The sequence below is a fragment of the Triticum urartu genome, chromosome 6A, assembly GCF_056163025.1.
Source record: "Triticum urartu cultivar PI428250 chromosome 6A, HENAU_Tu73, whole genome shotgun sequence".
NCBI classification, from domain to species: Eukaryota; Viridiplantae; Streptophyta; class Magnoliopsida; order Poales; family Poaceae; genus Triticum; species Triticum urartu.
The window spans coordinates 570,054,814-570,071,467 of NC_141878.1; the positions used below are offsets into that span (position 1 = coordinate 570,054,814).

Below are 16,654 nucleotides of genomic sequence, written 5' to 3' on the forward strand. Positions count from 1 at the left end.
CGTTGTTGATGATCGAAGGAGCCATCGGGCCTAAAGGCGACGACACAGAGGAACTCTCAATGAAAGCACCAATGTCGGTGTCAAAACCGGCGGATCTCGGGTAGGGGGTCCCGAACTGTGCGTCTAGGCCGGATGGTAATAGGAGGCAAGGAACACGATGTTTTACCCAGGTTCGGCCCTCTTGATGGAGGTAAAACCCTACGTCCTGCTTGATTAATATTGATGATATGGGTAGTACAAGAGTAGATCTACCACAAGATCAAGGAGGCTAAACCCTAAAAGCTAGCCTATGGTATGGTTGTTGTATGATGAAGTTGTCCTACGGACTAAAACCCTCCGGTTTATATAGACACCGGAGAGGGTTAGGGTTACACAAAGTCGGTTACAATGGTAGGAGATCTTGAATATCCGCATCACCAAGCTTGCCTTCCACGCCAAGGAAAGTCCCATCCGGACATGGGACGAAGTCTTCAATCTTGTATCTTCATAGTCCTGGAGTCCGGCTGAAGGTATAATCCGGCTACCCGAACACCCCCTAATCCGGGACTCCCTCAGCTGGCCTTGGCCTCCGAGCCCTTGTTCGATGCGGCAAAGCGCGACTCGACCTTGGCGGAGTTTTGGACCTTGATCCTCTCATGGCGGGCATGTTGGTCCTCCGCCTCGTTCTTGTCGTCGCACCTGGGGCATTTGTCGCATTCGAGGCCGTATGTAGTGTCGTATTTTAACAGAGACTCGGAGTTGAACGTCGCTGGAACGATGACCCACCGCAGTGGTTCTGCGGCCATCTTGGGGACATTCAGTGAGGAGCGCCTATAGCACCAGCCAATGCTCGCCGGCTCCGGTACCGTGGTCGGGCGCCTTGAGACGTGAGCGCCCACTTGTGTGGACCCCATTTAAGCACCTGTGCATTGGAAGAGGTCTAAAGGGCTCTTCCAATGCGGAACTACTTCACGAACGATTTTTGGCTAAACGATAGCTATCCAATCGCCTACGGCTGGTCAGAATTGCTAATTGATGGTGCGAGGAGCCATGTCGTGCATGTATCAGCTAGCAATCGTCGTCTGTGTAGCAATGCTCCTTCCAATGCATTGATGCTAAGGTAGATGAGGTGTTAAATGCATTAAAAAACTTAGCAATCAATCTTCCTAATGCATGATTATACTCCCTTCGTTCCAAATTACTTGTCGCAGAAATGAATGTATCTAGAACTAAAATACATCTAGATACATCCATTTTCGCGACGAGTAATTCGGAACAGAGGGAGTATAAGCTAATCTTTTCTCATTTAATGTTTTAACACCTAAACACCTTCATGCATTGGTTGGTAGTAGTCATTTTGCATAGGTCCATGCGCTTATGGTCACCATAATGCTCTCTCTCTTCTTTAATTGCTTTGTCAAGAGAAATTACACTGTACGCTTAGGCTGGTCATAGTGGGGAGTAACTTATACTAGTGTCATGCATATGATACTAGTCTAAGTTACTATCTCTATAGTGCAAAGTAATATAGTAGTAGTGTCATAGATGACTTCATTTATTAGCTTATAGACTCATTTTTTCTCGGGAAGCGCTATGTTACAGTAACATATTATGTTACTCTAAACATCTCTCTTCTCATTAAATATATGCTACATAAGCAAAAAATTCTTGAATTACGCTATGTTACTACCTAAGTTATTCCCACTATGACTAGCCTTAGACAAGTCTACGAGAAATATTCCTTTGGGGGGCCTTGATCGGAAACAATCTGTCAAGAGTATGAACAACAAGGAATGTCTAGAGGGTCAACGAGAGCCTGCAGGAGCACACCACACGGGATGCTCCTCTCTCACAAACACACCATGCACGATCCTTCTTCTATCCACCCATCAATCATTCGCAGGTCCCTGAAAAGAAATTCAGAGCCAAGGAAGACGACCATCACTGACTAGCTAGCCCAGGTGGCAGGATCCCCCTGTGCTCCCTTCACCATAACCATATCGACGAACAGGGGGATACCACCTTCGCATGACCAGACCACCAACTGGGTCAGCAGAAATGGTGGCATGGCAATCTATCAGCTCGTCTCCTCCAGTCTCCCTTGCCCCCCCAACCAATCAGCCATTCCTCGGTGGATCTGAACACATCCAAGCTGAAGGTGGTGAGTGTGGGTTTTTCGACGGACACGCGACGCCTGATGTCCAGTGGCGGAGCCAGCCCGTGAAGGCAGCCCGGGCAAGAGTTAACTCTGACAGTGTGAGCTGCCATCTGCCCAAAGAAATCTTGCTTCTAACCATTGATTAACACTAGCCCGGGCAGCTGCCTGGGGTCGCCGGGAGGTGGCTCCGCCACTGCTGATGTCCCCTTGAGGCCTCAGGGTGGGCGCTGCCCGGAGTTGGCAGGGTCATGTGGCCGGCCATGATGGGGCTAATCCAATCCAGATATGCAGCATCAGCACAGTCATGTTAACAAACACACCACAAAGAAATGCTGCGCCCACGATCTGATGGTACCGCGACTACGTACGCACGCACATGGCTCGATCGTCGACAGAGTTTCCCCCCATACCATACAGGCCATGGACCGAATTTCCCTGTGTCGTTGGCTCTTCATCAACCAGGCGCGTCTAGCTGGTTCATTATCCTACGCGGCTAGCAAATCCTGGAGCACGCCACTGATTGATTGGTTTCGTTGCAGTTAGCACGCCATTGATCGGTCTCGTTTCAGTTAAGCATCGCACGTTACCTTGTGCTATTTTTATGTTTGATGTCTTGACTCTCGATGGCGGCAGATCAGATGGCTGGCTAAAAAGAATTCTACACAAAGCACGTAGACTAGAACCAGAGCTGAGCCGAGCACCGTAAAAGGTAGTAAAAACAGAGAGGATTAAACTTGTTACCGTAGGGTGTATAGGCTTTGGATATATAGATGCTAAATGGATATATAGATGCTAAATACGAGGTACAGTTATGCTGTACGATCACTAGCGTAGAAGAACTCTTGGCCGAACTAATACGAGCTCTTCTCCGGTGGTCACATCACATAGCTCACTGACTGTAATATGCAGCTACTACACTACGCTACGCTACACTAGACGCGCGCGGTGACCAGTGACCGGTCGTTCGCGCCAAGAAACAGAGAGGGAGGCAGGGCAGAGGCAGAGGATGAGAGGAAGCAGAGCACCACGCTGGCTAGCTAAGGTAGGCTAATGGCAGATCTCCATGGAGAAGTCGGAGTCGAGCAGCTCCGCGATCATCTGCTCCACGTGCTGCTCCTCCAGGAGCGTCCCGACCCACCCCGTCGACGACGGCAGCGTCGGCCCCGCGTGGGCGCCGCCCGGCGGCATTGCGGCTGCCGTGGCCGCCGCCGCCGAGGCCGCGGCGGCGGCGGCCTCCCTCTGCCGCTGCGCGGCCTGCACGGACGCCATGTTGAACCGGTGCAGCTTCGCGACGAGGGCGGCGGAGAGGAACGAGGACGCCACGGCCGCGGAGGAGGAGACGCTGCCGGTGGCGGCGGGGAAGTTGGTGCGCGCGCGCTGGCCGCACATGATCCTTGCCGCCTCGTCGTACGCTCGCGCCGCGTCCTCCGCCGTCTCGAAGGTGCCCAGCCATATCCGCGTCTTCCTGCAACGCCACACCGTCATCACCGTGAGCCGCGAGCGACCAAGAATCACCGTAAGCGCATCGATCAGACAGACCGTGCTGTGCATGGGCTAGGTAGGTAGGCACGCACAGGAGGGGGTGGCGGATCTCGGAGACCCAGGAGCCCCAGTGGCGCTGCCGCACGCCGCGGTACCGCTGCTGCGGCCGAGCCATTTGCGCCGCGGCGACGCTGCCTCCGCCGATGGCTTTGACCAGAAACTGGCCGGCGCAGGCCTCCGTCTTCGTCTTCGTGCTCCTGATTATGCTGCCGTGCATGGGCAGGACCGGAGGCGAGCGAGCGAGCTTGGCGGGAGCAGGAGGGGAGTGCCTTCTGCGTCGTGGCGGCGGTGCCTGAGCCCGCCATGGCGCGGGAGGTATAAATAGCAGGGGAAATTAAAGTGCGGCGGGACTGCGGAAGTGGGAATCTGCGGGGTGTTTGGATGGGGCCCGCGCAAGCGAGTACGACGGCGTTGGGTGCATGTTCGCCGGGCCCGCGGAGGACGTCGTCGGGCCCACCCGATATCTTTGTTTAGCTCGTTTTGGCTTGACTGTTCTTCCTGCGGCGACTCTCTCTGCATGTTCGCTTGGGTTATCCTTTTGTTCCAACGAAATGTGTTCCATGGTTGAAACCTGAAATTTCATTTGCCAAATGATTCTAGCATGCAATTTTGACATACATACATACATACATACATACAAGAGATGTCTACAAACAATAACTTGGCACAGTTTTTTCCTCGGTTTTGCACTGGCATGCCTCTTGAGGGGAAAACAAGTTGAGCCAAGGCGACTGTTAAGTATAGGAGGAAGATATTTTCTTATAGAAAGGAATAGTAAGATATAGACATATACTAGTAGTAGATATGTATTGACATGTAGATAGATAGCCATGCACGGGTTCTCCTTGCCCTTTTCCCGTCTATGCATGCACTGCTGCTGCTGCTGCTGCTAATAAAGACTGGGCATGGCGTTTTCTGTGGCCATAGCTAGGATTAGGAACGTGCAGGCCGGACAAACAAGCTCACATGCAGCACCATGCATGCAACCGGATCCGCTTACGAGAGATAACTATGCACGGCTGCTGAATAGTGCATCACATGACACGGCACATGTGATCAAGCTCCCACCCCCTACGTACATAGCTATAGCTAGCTCGTATATGGAAACGAGACGAGGACAATAAACCAGTGGCAGATATCTAGACGGGGTACCTATCGTCTCTTTCACATACTAGCATGCAAATTTTCACATAAGAGACGACAAGTAGAGGCGGGTCACATCTAAGCATGTTAGAGAGAAGGAGCTGAGAAAACCGAGTGGTTAACCGTTGTTAAATCCCGATCTCGGCCTAGTTAATCACTGCAAAGTACTCCTCGGTACGTAGGCCGATCATGCATGGTTGGTAAGCGGAAACATTCAACATGCAGAATGGAGGAAGAACATGGAGTCCACTCGAAAGGCCAGTGGCCTACGCGATACAAGACTCGGGCATGCGTGCGTGCATGCATAGACCGATAGGCTTCGATCGCTAGCCACATGCGCACGTACTCCATCGGAAAAGGTCAAGCAAGCTCAGCTGATTGTGCGCGAGCGCATGGCCAGGACTCACGACCCGGCCGGGACACGGGCGGCTCCAGGCACTTCTGCTAAACAGGAGCAGCTACAATCTACTCCTCTAGCTAGCTAGGCACTGATCAGCAGGCAGTTGCAAGTTGCAACGCAGGAGTAGCTCGGCTCATGTGCACCACCACCACTGGTCCACTAGAAAGAGCACTGGCTTTTCAAGCGCTTGCTGCCGGGACTGTGATTTCATCAACACTGGCGTATCCTGATGGGAAATAAAATAGATTTTGAAACTCGCGGCTACATCGATCCTACCGTATGTATATAGTATAAGTGCTCGTAGCTGCATGAGAGAGTGGACGTTGTCCTGTTAGGCAGCTGCAGCCTGCATGTACGCCACTTCTTTCCTCGCTAGCTACTACTCCAGCCTAGCTACTACCATCGTATTCCATGGCTGATCTGTTCCGCTCTGCCATGCAATGTTGCACGGACGGACGTACCCATGCCATGCATGCATGCGTCGGAAATTCTACTATACCTTATCTTTTTTTTGGTTCGGAACCACCAGCACACGAGTCTCCTCGTGCTCGGGGTGTGCCTCCATTCGGCACTACTATACCTTATCTTGGCGTCTCCTCCTAACAGTTTACGATGCACCAGTCTGGATCACACCTAAATTAACCTGTTACGCATACTTCATGTATGGATGCATGGGTGTACACGTCGGTCGACTTGGTTGGCGCAGGTGATCAGCCTGACGTACGGTGACATGCAGCTATGGCTAGGCTAGCCATGTTTTTCGAGCTAGCTAGCCATGTTACGTGTGTTGTCAGCTACTACTACGTAACATTCTACCACGACAGGGAACGGGCAATAGCGCAAGCAAGCTGATCATTCAGGATATGTAGTAGTACTGCGCATAAAATGTCTACGTACGAGGACAGTGCTGAACAGCCTGCTGATTAGCTAGTTTTGTACCCTCACGCCCCACTAATTAATTAGCTCCCCCGTCATTGTCTGGTAGGAATACTTGTTAGATTGCTTAAGCACGCGGGTTGATCTTGACCAGATGGATGATTGCTAATCTTCGTAGCCAAGTTACTAAGCTTTGCAATGGTCAAATTAATGCCGCTATGAACACCGGCCTATGTATGTATATACTCCTGGTCTCCTGGTTTTGCGGGATCGTGCTTGACCCGATGGATGGATCGAATGGGGTCTCTGTCCAATGATTGGGGTCACACCGTCACGATGTCGGCCTGGAACCACCCCTGTGCCCAGCTAGCAGCAAAGCCGCCCGTGGTTCAGAAAACCTCGGTCAAAATATTGCCACCCGTGTTTTCAGCTGCACTAGCTACCTTGTGCCCAAGTAGAACGTAGTACCTGGAGCTCAATTCAGTGGACCCGTCGTGACAGTGTGACACAACGCGTTGCTCCACCCCTGCAAAATCTTGGGAGACTAGTTACCATGTCTATACCACTATATAGTGTGTCAATAGCTTTAAATATTAATCGTTGGATATGCCCATCCAACGGTCATGAGATGGCAAATCCGAGCATTATCATTCGTTGGATATAGTTTTCAATTCATAGAATTCTGTCACGTGGTCTTCTAATTGAACCTCCAACTCTACCATTGCATGTGTTCTAGAAGCATCTATTCACATGCTTATCTGATAGTACTCTAATAAAAAGAGACTAGAACAACCTGGATTGTAAAGAGGTAAGAACGAAGTTGGATCTTGTCTAATACGATTCTAGGAAAGAAAATACATATTCAAATGTATTTTCTTATGCTTTTCATATATATTTAAATAGCGTGCAAAGCACGTGCAATTTACTAGCAGTACTAGTCTCGTCCATTTCTGGACTTCTCTCGTCTTCTTCTTTTTACCTGTTGTCTCCATCCACCCAGTGATCCAGAATTCCAGGCTCCAGAGAACACGTACTGTTTGCCGATGGACGTGCATGGGGTGCAATGCACCGTGCATGCATATCTGGACCGTACGTGGAAGCAGAACGCCCGTGCAAGCTGGCCGCGACGGCGACCGGCAAACCGAACTAACGATGAGCACTCGGCCTCTCCAGATCCATCCGTCCATCCGGATCGCTAGCCAATCATTGGGAAATTTAAGCTCCTGCACCTCATCTGCACGCACATGCGAAATGCTGCCCGCCATTCCTGCGGTCCAGGAGGGCAGATAGATCGGTCGACCAAGGCAGATCAGGTCCACCAGGAGAACACCACGCATGTGGCCGCCGGCGGGCGACCAGTCCATACGACGGCGACGCCGCGACGCCGGGGCCGGGGGAGACGACGACGACGACGTACGGCCTCGCGATCGCCCAGGTGCATGCACGCGTCGGCCTCGTGCTGATCGTACGACGTGGGTTGGATCACGATTGATCGCGTACGTGGTCCTGCACCCCTGCTCCGCTTCTTCCCTGCGGTCGACGACGTGGTATATATGCAGGCGCGGTGTCACGAGAGGGACGTGCGTGTTTCGTTCCTTTTGTTTAGCCTCTCAGGTGAGGTGAGGTGGTGGAGTTTTGGGCAATTGCATCGCAAGAGTTTGCCGCGTTGAACGGATTGGGGTGGAATCTCCGGGCCCGGGCTCCTGAATGCAGAATTAAACTAACTGATTTCATTTTTTAACCGTGCTAGGGGTGGAAACAGACGCACACTACCATGAGCTTGTTTGGTTGCCCGCAAGAGTCGCATGCTCTGGCCGGCCAGAATCCATGCATGCTCAAAATGACTACGAGCAACCAAACACGCCCTATGTGTATACACTCATACGACGTCTAGTGAAGCAGCGGCGGAGCTAGCAATTTATCAAAACCTGGGCACACCACCACAGGCTAAAGCACTTCACTTTTGTTTTACCGAGAGCCATAAGTACTTCACTTGGTTCTACCATGAACCGAAAGTAAAATATGTTTAGATAAAAGTCATGTGAATATAAGCATTGTACATCCTTAATGGAGAAAGCTATTGAGCAAACCAAGAAGCGCAACCTGGATCCCCTCTTCCCTCCCCGCTACTACCTGCTTCTCTGTGTTAACATAAACCACAGTGCTTTATATGTGCAAAATTCTGATACCTTTTTGCCCACCCTCAATCCCATTTTGATTGCCATGGCAGACAAAACTGGTGGGGAGCCACCGATGAGGAGGTGCTAGCTGATGTTTTATGCAGTTAAAAAGCTAGAGCGGGCTAGGCATGACTTACATGTTAGTGTTGCTAAAAACCTTAGGTACATAGTTAAAAAAAAGACATGTAATCATTCCGAAGGATGATTTAAGTGAGGTAGATAGTTTCAAATAGCGATGATAGCATCCGCTATTGCATCCGCAATAGCGCTAACACAATAGCGTCTGCTATCGCTCAAATTAAATGCCATTACTTTTTGTTAATGATCTGGAAATATACACAGTAATATAGTGTTTTTACAAATCCGCTACGCGAACATAGCGTCCGCAATATCGCCCGCTATCCGCATTCCGCTACGCGGACCCCAATCCGCTATCAGCCCGCTATCCGCTATTTAAAACCATAAATGTTGAGGAACTGTTACCTGAAAATGAAAAAAAAAATGATGATGAGTTTGATGCCTTGGAGCGTTTACAAACTATATATGTTTGCGACTCACTCTCAAGAGAAGAAAGGGAAAAGCAACTCGCATACTCATGGTAGTGTGAAGCTTAAAAGGCAAAGGAATAGGACCATAAAATTAAGTTTAAATGACATGACTGATATGGAATTGTAGAGGGATTGGTGGGTTTGTAAAGAAAAAGTTTCTGAGAGAAACTCTTTCTGATCACAAAGTAAATTTTGTAGAGGGATTGGTGGGTTTGTAAAGAAATATTTTGTAAGATAATTATTTTTATGACCTATTCCCATGTCTTGGTCAGTGGAAGGTGTTTGGGATTCAGTATTGGAGTAGGGTAGCCATAGGATTTTCCTAAGGATTAGAGCACTTTCAACAAGCAAAGATCCAAATTCAAATCCAGACAAAGAAAAAAAACAAACAACTCATGATTCAACGTAACTTTATTTAACTTAGGTTTTAAGGTTACACTGCCGAGCCATAGTAATTGCGCTTATTAAAAAACTAGAAGAATTATGAAAATGTGTTTAAACGGAAGATAAAAATCGGTTGCTAAATGAATTCCAATTTGTAGAAAATTATTTATGAGACCATGTTCTACTATTTGGTTTGATCTTGTAGTCCAAAGAATTCCATATCATGACGTATCTAGGATAGTAGTCATTAGTGAAAAAACAATAGTTATACAAACAAGTGAAGTGAACCCATCTTCAATAGTCCAACATTTCTTATCTTTAGACCATTCTGAGCCATTTACGAACATTGCAACGAATATGATCATGACATTTAGAGCAACTCCAACCGGGCGACCCATTTCGTCTGCCCATGTCCGTTTGGATCGCGCTAGACAAAAACGCCAGCACAACGTGCCGACCCAAACCCAAAATGTGTTCGCATCGTGTCCACACCGACGCATTCAAGGCCCAAATTTGAGCTGGAAATGCATCAGCACGGACACAAAGCGTACGCGCCGTGCGTCCCCTTGGTGTCCACCACGGCCCCACAAGTCAGCCGGCCAACCACCACAGGCGGTTGTATTAAACGCAGCCACATACCTCGAGCTCACCTAGTAGTGCGTGGAAGGGCCGTGTGCCCGTCCTTTTTAACGAAAGTGTGCGGCGGGGGCGACCTCATCCACTTCCATCTCCCCCGTCCACATCTGGCCACGCCTGCTCCCTCGCTAGCGACCGGCAAACCCTAGCGAACAAAACCCTAGCCAGCCAGCCATCAGCCATGGGCTTCTTTAGTGGAAACGGAAAGGGAAGGTTCAGCTCCGGCGCGAGCTCTTCCCACGCGCAGCCTCCTGCACTGGCTAGACGCGGCTCGCTACCGCAGGAGTGGGAGCGACTGTACATACCAATCCACCAGGCGTGATGGCATTGGCAGTACCGCCAGCCATTGCAGTATCCGGATGTCAAACCTGTCGCACGGCTGGCATCTGGACGCACAGCAGATCCCCATTCCAGCGGTGCCACGCACGCCAGGGCGCACGCCGAGGAGGTTCGCCGATGCCGCGAGGCCCTTACGCCCTAGCAGGGCGTAATGCGTGTGTACGCACCAGACTCCCCCAACTTGGAGTGCTGGTTTACGCTAGAGCATGAGGAGGAGCGCCGCCACGACGTCCACGTCGACCACGACGTTCCGCCTCCACCCCCATAGGTTTTGCCAGAGGAAGCGGCGTACCAAGTCGCCCTCGAGGAGGCACCACAGCACGCGCTAGAGGCGAGCCGGCTCGAGGAGGATGCCCATTGGGATGGGCTGGGCCAATCCCTCGCCTTGTCAGTGGCAGGGGACTCCGTCCACACTCTACTTTTCATCTCGCCGAAGCTCGAGCCCAATGCGGAGCCAGAGCCAGATCCCGAACCCAAGCCCACGCCCACGCGGAAGCGGTCGCCACTGCCGCCCACCTGGCCCAAGTAGTCCTATTCCTGGACCAGCGAGTACCACAAGTGGGTTAGCGTGCCTCCTGTTCACTACGGCGCGGCGTCGGAGGGGAGGCGTCCCACCTTGAGCGCTGGAAGGCGCATTGGCTCGCCAAGGAGGCGTGAGACGGTGAGCGGCAGATGCGTTTGGAGCAGGATGAGGAGGCACTGCACGTTGAGGAGGAGGAGTGCGCCCACCTCGCCGCAATGCCGCTCCCGCAGCAGACGCCAGAGGAGGCAGTCCTTGCGGCCTATTAATCCGCGTTCGGGTGGGCTGGTCCACCTCCCGTCTTCATCGACCTCACCGGTGGCGACAACGACGGGAAGGGCAAGGGCAAGGCGAACTCCTAGGGCAACGTGCGGTCCGGAGTTTTTTTAATTGTTTTACTAATGTTTAAGTGGACTTTGACCGACGTGTAGGATCGAAAGTATGTCTAGAGGGGGGGTGATTAGACTACTTGACCAAATAAAAACTTAACCTTTTCCCAGTTTTAGTTCTTGGCAGATTTTAGCTATTTTAGGACAAGTCAAGTAATCATCACACAATTCAAGCAAGCATGCAAAGAGTATATTGGCAGCGGAAAGTAAAGCATGCAACTTGCAAGAATATAAAGGGAAGAGTTTGGAGAAGTCAAACGCTATTGGAGACACGGATGTTTTTCCCGTGGTTCGGATAGGTGGTGCTATCCTACATCCACGTTGATGGAGACTTCAACCCACGAAGGGTAACGGTTGCGCGAGTCCACACAGGGCTCCACCCAAGGGCAACGGTTGCGCGAGTCCACACAGGGCTCCACCCACGAAGTGTCCACGAAGAAGCAACCACCCACAAAGGGTCCACGAAGAAGCAACCTTGTCTATCCCACCATGGCCATCGCCCACGAAGGACTTGCCTCACTAGCGGTAGATCTTCACGAAGTAGGCGATCTCCTTGCCCTTACAAACTCCTTGGTTCAACTCCACAATCTTGTCGGAGGCTCCCAAGTGACACCTAGCCAATCTAGGAGACACCACTCTCCAAGAAGTAACAAATGGTGTGTAGGTAATGAACTCCTTGCTCTTGTGCTTCAAATGATAGTCTCCCCAACACTCAACTCTCTCTCATAGGATTTGGATTTGGTGGAAAGAAGATTTGAGTGGAAAGCAACTTGGGAAGGCTAGAGATCAAGATTCATATGGTAGGAATGGAATGTCTTGATCTCAACACATGAGTAGGTGGTTCTCTCTCAGAACAAATGAGTTGGAATGATGTGTGTGTTCTGATGGCTCTCACACTAAATGAGAAAGAGGTGGAGGGGTATATATAGCCTCCACACAAAATCCAACCGTTACACACAATTTACCAATCTCGGTGGGACCGAATCAGAAAACTCGGTCTGACCGAAATAGTAAACCTAGTGACCGTTAGGAATTTCGGTGGGACTGACATGCAACTCGGTAGGACCGATATGGTTAGGGTTTGGGCATAACGTAATCTCGGTGAGACCGATTACACAAACTCGGTGAGACCGAATTTGGTAATTAGCTAACCAGAGAGTTGGTCAGGCAAACTCGGTGGGACCGATTTGCTCTTTCGGTGAGACCGAGTGGAACTCGGTGAGACCGAAAAGTTACAAAGGGGAAACACTGAGTTTACATTGCAATCTCGGTGGGACCGATTCGCTCTTTCGGTGGGACCGAAAAGTTACGAAAGGGAAACAGAGAGTTTGCAACCCCATCTCGGTGGGACCGATTCGCTCTTTCGGTGGGACCGAAAAGTTACGAAAGGGAAACAGAGAGTTTGCAACCCCATCTCGGTGGGACCGAGATCCTTATCGGTAGAACCGAATTGCTAGGGTTTGGCAGTGGCTAATGACAAGTGAAACTCGATGGCGCCGGATAGGAAGAATCGGTAGGACCGAGTTTGGCTCAGAGTTTAGGTCATATGTGGATATGGGAAAGTAGTTGAGGGTTTTTGGAGCATATCACTAAGCACATGAAGCAAGAGGCTCATTAAGCAACACCTCATCCCTCCTTAATAGTATTGGCTTTTCCTATGGACTCAATGTGATCTTGGATCACTAAAATATAAAATGAAGAGTCTTGAGCTTTTGAGCTTGGGCCAATCCATTTTCCTTAGCATTTTGAGGGTTCCACTTTCACATCCATGCCATGCCAATCATTGAGCTTCCCTGAAATAATTGTCTTGGAATAGTATTAGCTCAATGAGCTATATGTTGTTATGAATTACCAAAACCACCTAGGGATAGTTGCACTTTCATGACGGTTGACCGGTCAATTATGCTTAACTAGATGATGCCCCGCACGTTGTTGCGGGAATGTTTGCAATATTTCAATGAGATTTTGATTATATGGAACATGAATTCTTGAAACAATAGTTTTTAAAGTATATAAGAATTAAATGTAAATAGCATAATAAAATGAAATTTTACATGCATGCATGTTGTAGTGGATTTTTAATATGAATAGTTGCATGTTGAGGTCGGCCTTTCCTTATGCATGTTGAATGATGAGGTGGCATGCTTGCATGTGGAGAGAAATATGTTAGTGAGGGCTAGCTATTTAGATATGGAAGATTATGTGTTGTTATGTTTGTTTTCGTCCACGTGTTTATCATATAATTTTTTTCTTTGCATGCGGGCAAATATGGGCCTGCTTTCTGTTGGACGCATCTGCCGACCCATTTCAAAAAGCGGACGCGCCCGTCCGCCTCGCCGACCCAAACGAATGAAAAAAGGACAAACCGTGCGTCTGTTTGAGTCGGCGCGTTGGAGTTACTCTTATGGCTCCCACATAAATAAGAAGTTGTGTGACAACTATATTTAATAAAAGATAGAGTAAAGATATACAAACAAGAACTAATTCCAGCGAAAAGGTAGAATAAACGGGGTTGGTAAGTAATAGTACTACTCCTAGACCTACATACGGTTTGTGGCCACCCATTTGCGCCATCCCGTGTTAGTCTTTACTAGATCACTGATGGCGCACGTTGCTGTGCCCGTCCATTTCAACAGTAAGATTGTAAGAATTTTTGTAACTAATGTTGGTGGCATAAAACATAAAAGTTGAGTGAAAATTGAGTTGATTGGAACTGAAGAACGACAACATCTGAACTTTCTGGATAGCAAAAGAAAATAGAGCACCGATACTTGTTCTTAGGAGGATAGTACAAAATATGTCTATCAGGACCATCAACGTACTGTTTCCAAACCAAAACAATTTCATTTAGTAGCACAGGGTCGATCACACGGGCTTTATATGATGATACTATGTCTACTGTTAACTTCCATTGTCTGCGAAGACCATCGTCGTACTATTTCCAAACCAATACAATTTCATTTTGTAGCAGAGGGTCGATAATAGAAATCTTATATGATGATGCAGCAAGTCTGAAGCAAAATGTTGAACATCAACATGCATATTTGTACACGGAATATTCTAAGAAGCATGTACAACTACAAGACTTCAGCGCTGACTCTACTAAACCTCAGTATCAGGGACCAAACAAAGAGGGGAGAAGAAGTCAAGAAGCAGGAGAAGAACAGGAAGGAGCTTACTATGGTTTCATGAGGTTGGCCAGAGCTCCAAAGATAGCGAGGCGGCAGAAGCCACGGCATGCGACATGCAAGAACTGAAGTCATGGGCAGCACGATCAGGTTTATGGCATGCAAATGAGTAAATTCAGCAGGAAGCAGCAGGACACCGGGTCGACCTTGTAGAATATCAAGGTTATTAGAACCGCACTTTCTTATGATCAACCTTTAGTTCTGATGTTTCTCAAGTCGGCATACTTGTACCTGAAACATAAATTTTATGTTAAGCTTCACAAGAACATCAGTTGCAATGATCGACTACTGAGGTTAACAACATGACACATGGCATCTGCTATAACCATACTATGCTCCTCACTTATAGAAAACAGAGACAATTGAGTACAATGATTCCTGATTCCTGTGCTAAGTACAACGATTCCTATTGTGCATTCCATCAAACACATGGCATGCACATTGTTAAGGAAATCAAAGCCTGAATTATTTGTATAAAAACAATTTATATGAAAATTTAACCGGGAAGAGAGACTTGCCTCCAGCAAATAATTAATGGAGCCTGATGATGCGTGTTGTGTCAGTCATTGCCTGCTTTTCATCACCAATGCTCCCTCTAGTCAGCTCAAGGAACATCAATGAAAGATTTTCCATGCACTGAGATGCTAAATATAACGAACAATCAGTTTAATTGGATAAATAAGTACAAAGGGTTGTGGGGAGGGGAAGATGGAGATCGAACCTCAAAATAAACACATGAAAGATTCTTGGTATATAACCCATAGAGATGGAAGCCATGGACGCACTCCTCCTTCCTTATTCCTCTGCGTCACTGTAATCATGATAAATGACTTTATACAGTGGCAAGAATTTAAGAAGAAAAATCAGGCATAAACATCCAAGAAAACTCAGATAAAATCTAGAGCCAATTAACGAAAGAGGGGAGTGATACTGAGGAGCAGCCAAAGGTCATTGTGGGCTGCGTCAATGACGCTGCCTTCACACCCACCGAGTTCCCAACTTTCCCTTCCTCCTCGCGGGCCTCCGTTGGCGGACTCCGGCTTCAACTCTTAGATGTGTGAGTAGTTTATCTCAGACCTTCAGATCCTAGTTATTAGCTAGATGGCTTCTTCTCTCTCTTTGCATCTCAATACAAAGTTCTCTTCGATTATCTTGGAGATCTATTCGATGTAATCTTCTTTTGCTGTGTGTTTGTCGAGATCCGATGAATTGTGGATTTATGATCAAGATTATCTATGAACAATATTTGAATCTTCTCTGAATTCTTTTATGTATGATTGGTTATCTTTGCAAGTCTCTCCGAATTATCAGTTTGGTTTGGCCTACTAGATTGATCTTTCTTGCAATGGAAGAAGTGCTTAGTTTTGGGTTCAATCTTGCGGTGCTCGATCCCAATGACAGTAGGGGAAACGACACGTATTGTATTGTTGCCATCGAGGATAAAAAGATGGGGTTTATATCATATTGCATGAGTTTATCCCTCTACATCATGTCATCTTGCTTAAAGCATTACTCCGTTCTTATGAACTTAATACTCTAGACGCATGCTGGATAGCGGTCGATGTGTTGAGTAATAGTAGTAGATGCAGGAGGAGTCGGTCTACTTTGTCACGGACGTGATGCCTATATACATGATCATACCTAGATATTCTCATAACTATGCTCAGTTCTATCAATTGCTCGACAGTAATTTGTTTACCCACCGTAATACTTATGCTATCTTGAGAGAAGCCACTAGTGAAACCTATGGCCCCGGGTCTATTTTCCATCATATTAATCTCCCGTCAACAAGCAATTTCTTGTGCCGTTTATTTTGCTTTCTTTACTTTTAGTCTTTACCATACAAATACCAAAAATATTATCTTATCTTCTCTATCAGATCTCACTTTTGCAAGTGGCCTTGAAGGGATTGACAACCCCTTTATCGCGTTGGTTGCAAGGTTCTTATTTGTTTGTGTAGGTGCAAGGGACTTAAGCGTGGCCTCCTACTGGATTGATACCTTGGTTCTCAAAAACTGAAGGAAATACTTATGGTACTTTGCTGCATCACCCTTTCCTCTTTAAGGAAAAACCAACGCAGTGCTCAAGAGGTAGCAGAAGACAACGTAATCGGTTATGTTTTAGTATATCCGAAATAAATTATATTGTCTTGGATCATCCAACATGTTGAGCTTGCTTTTCCCCCTCATACTAGCCAAATTCTTTGCACCAAGTAGAGATACTACCTGTGCTTCCAAACATTCCTTAAACCATTTTTGCCATGAGAGTCCACCATACCTACCTATGGATTGAGTAAGATCCTTCAAGTAAGTTGTCATCGGTGCATGCAATAAAAATTGCCCTCTAAATATGTATGATCTATTAATGTGGAG

At 48.1% G+C, this 16,654-nt stretch overlaps 1 protein-coding gene across 1 annotated transcript; it reads right to left on the reverse strand.

Moving 5' to 3' along the window:
* Positions 1-2,870: 2,870 nt before the first annotated feature.
* On the reverse strand, positions 2,871-3,992 carry LOC125512819 (ethylene-responsive transcription factor ERF003). Its single transcript, XM_048677898.2, has 2 exons — positions 3,712-3,992; positions 2,871-3,602 (listed from the first exon to the last, which is right to left on the reverse strand). Exons 1-2 carry the CDS (start codon positions 3,894-3,896, stop codon positions 3,185-3,187), a joined length of 603 nt encoding a protein of 200 aa, XP_048533855.2. The 5' UTR covers positions 3,897-3,992; the 3' UTR covers positions 2,871-3,184.
* Positions 3,993-16,654: the final 12,662 nt, after the last annotated feature.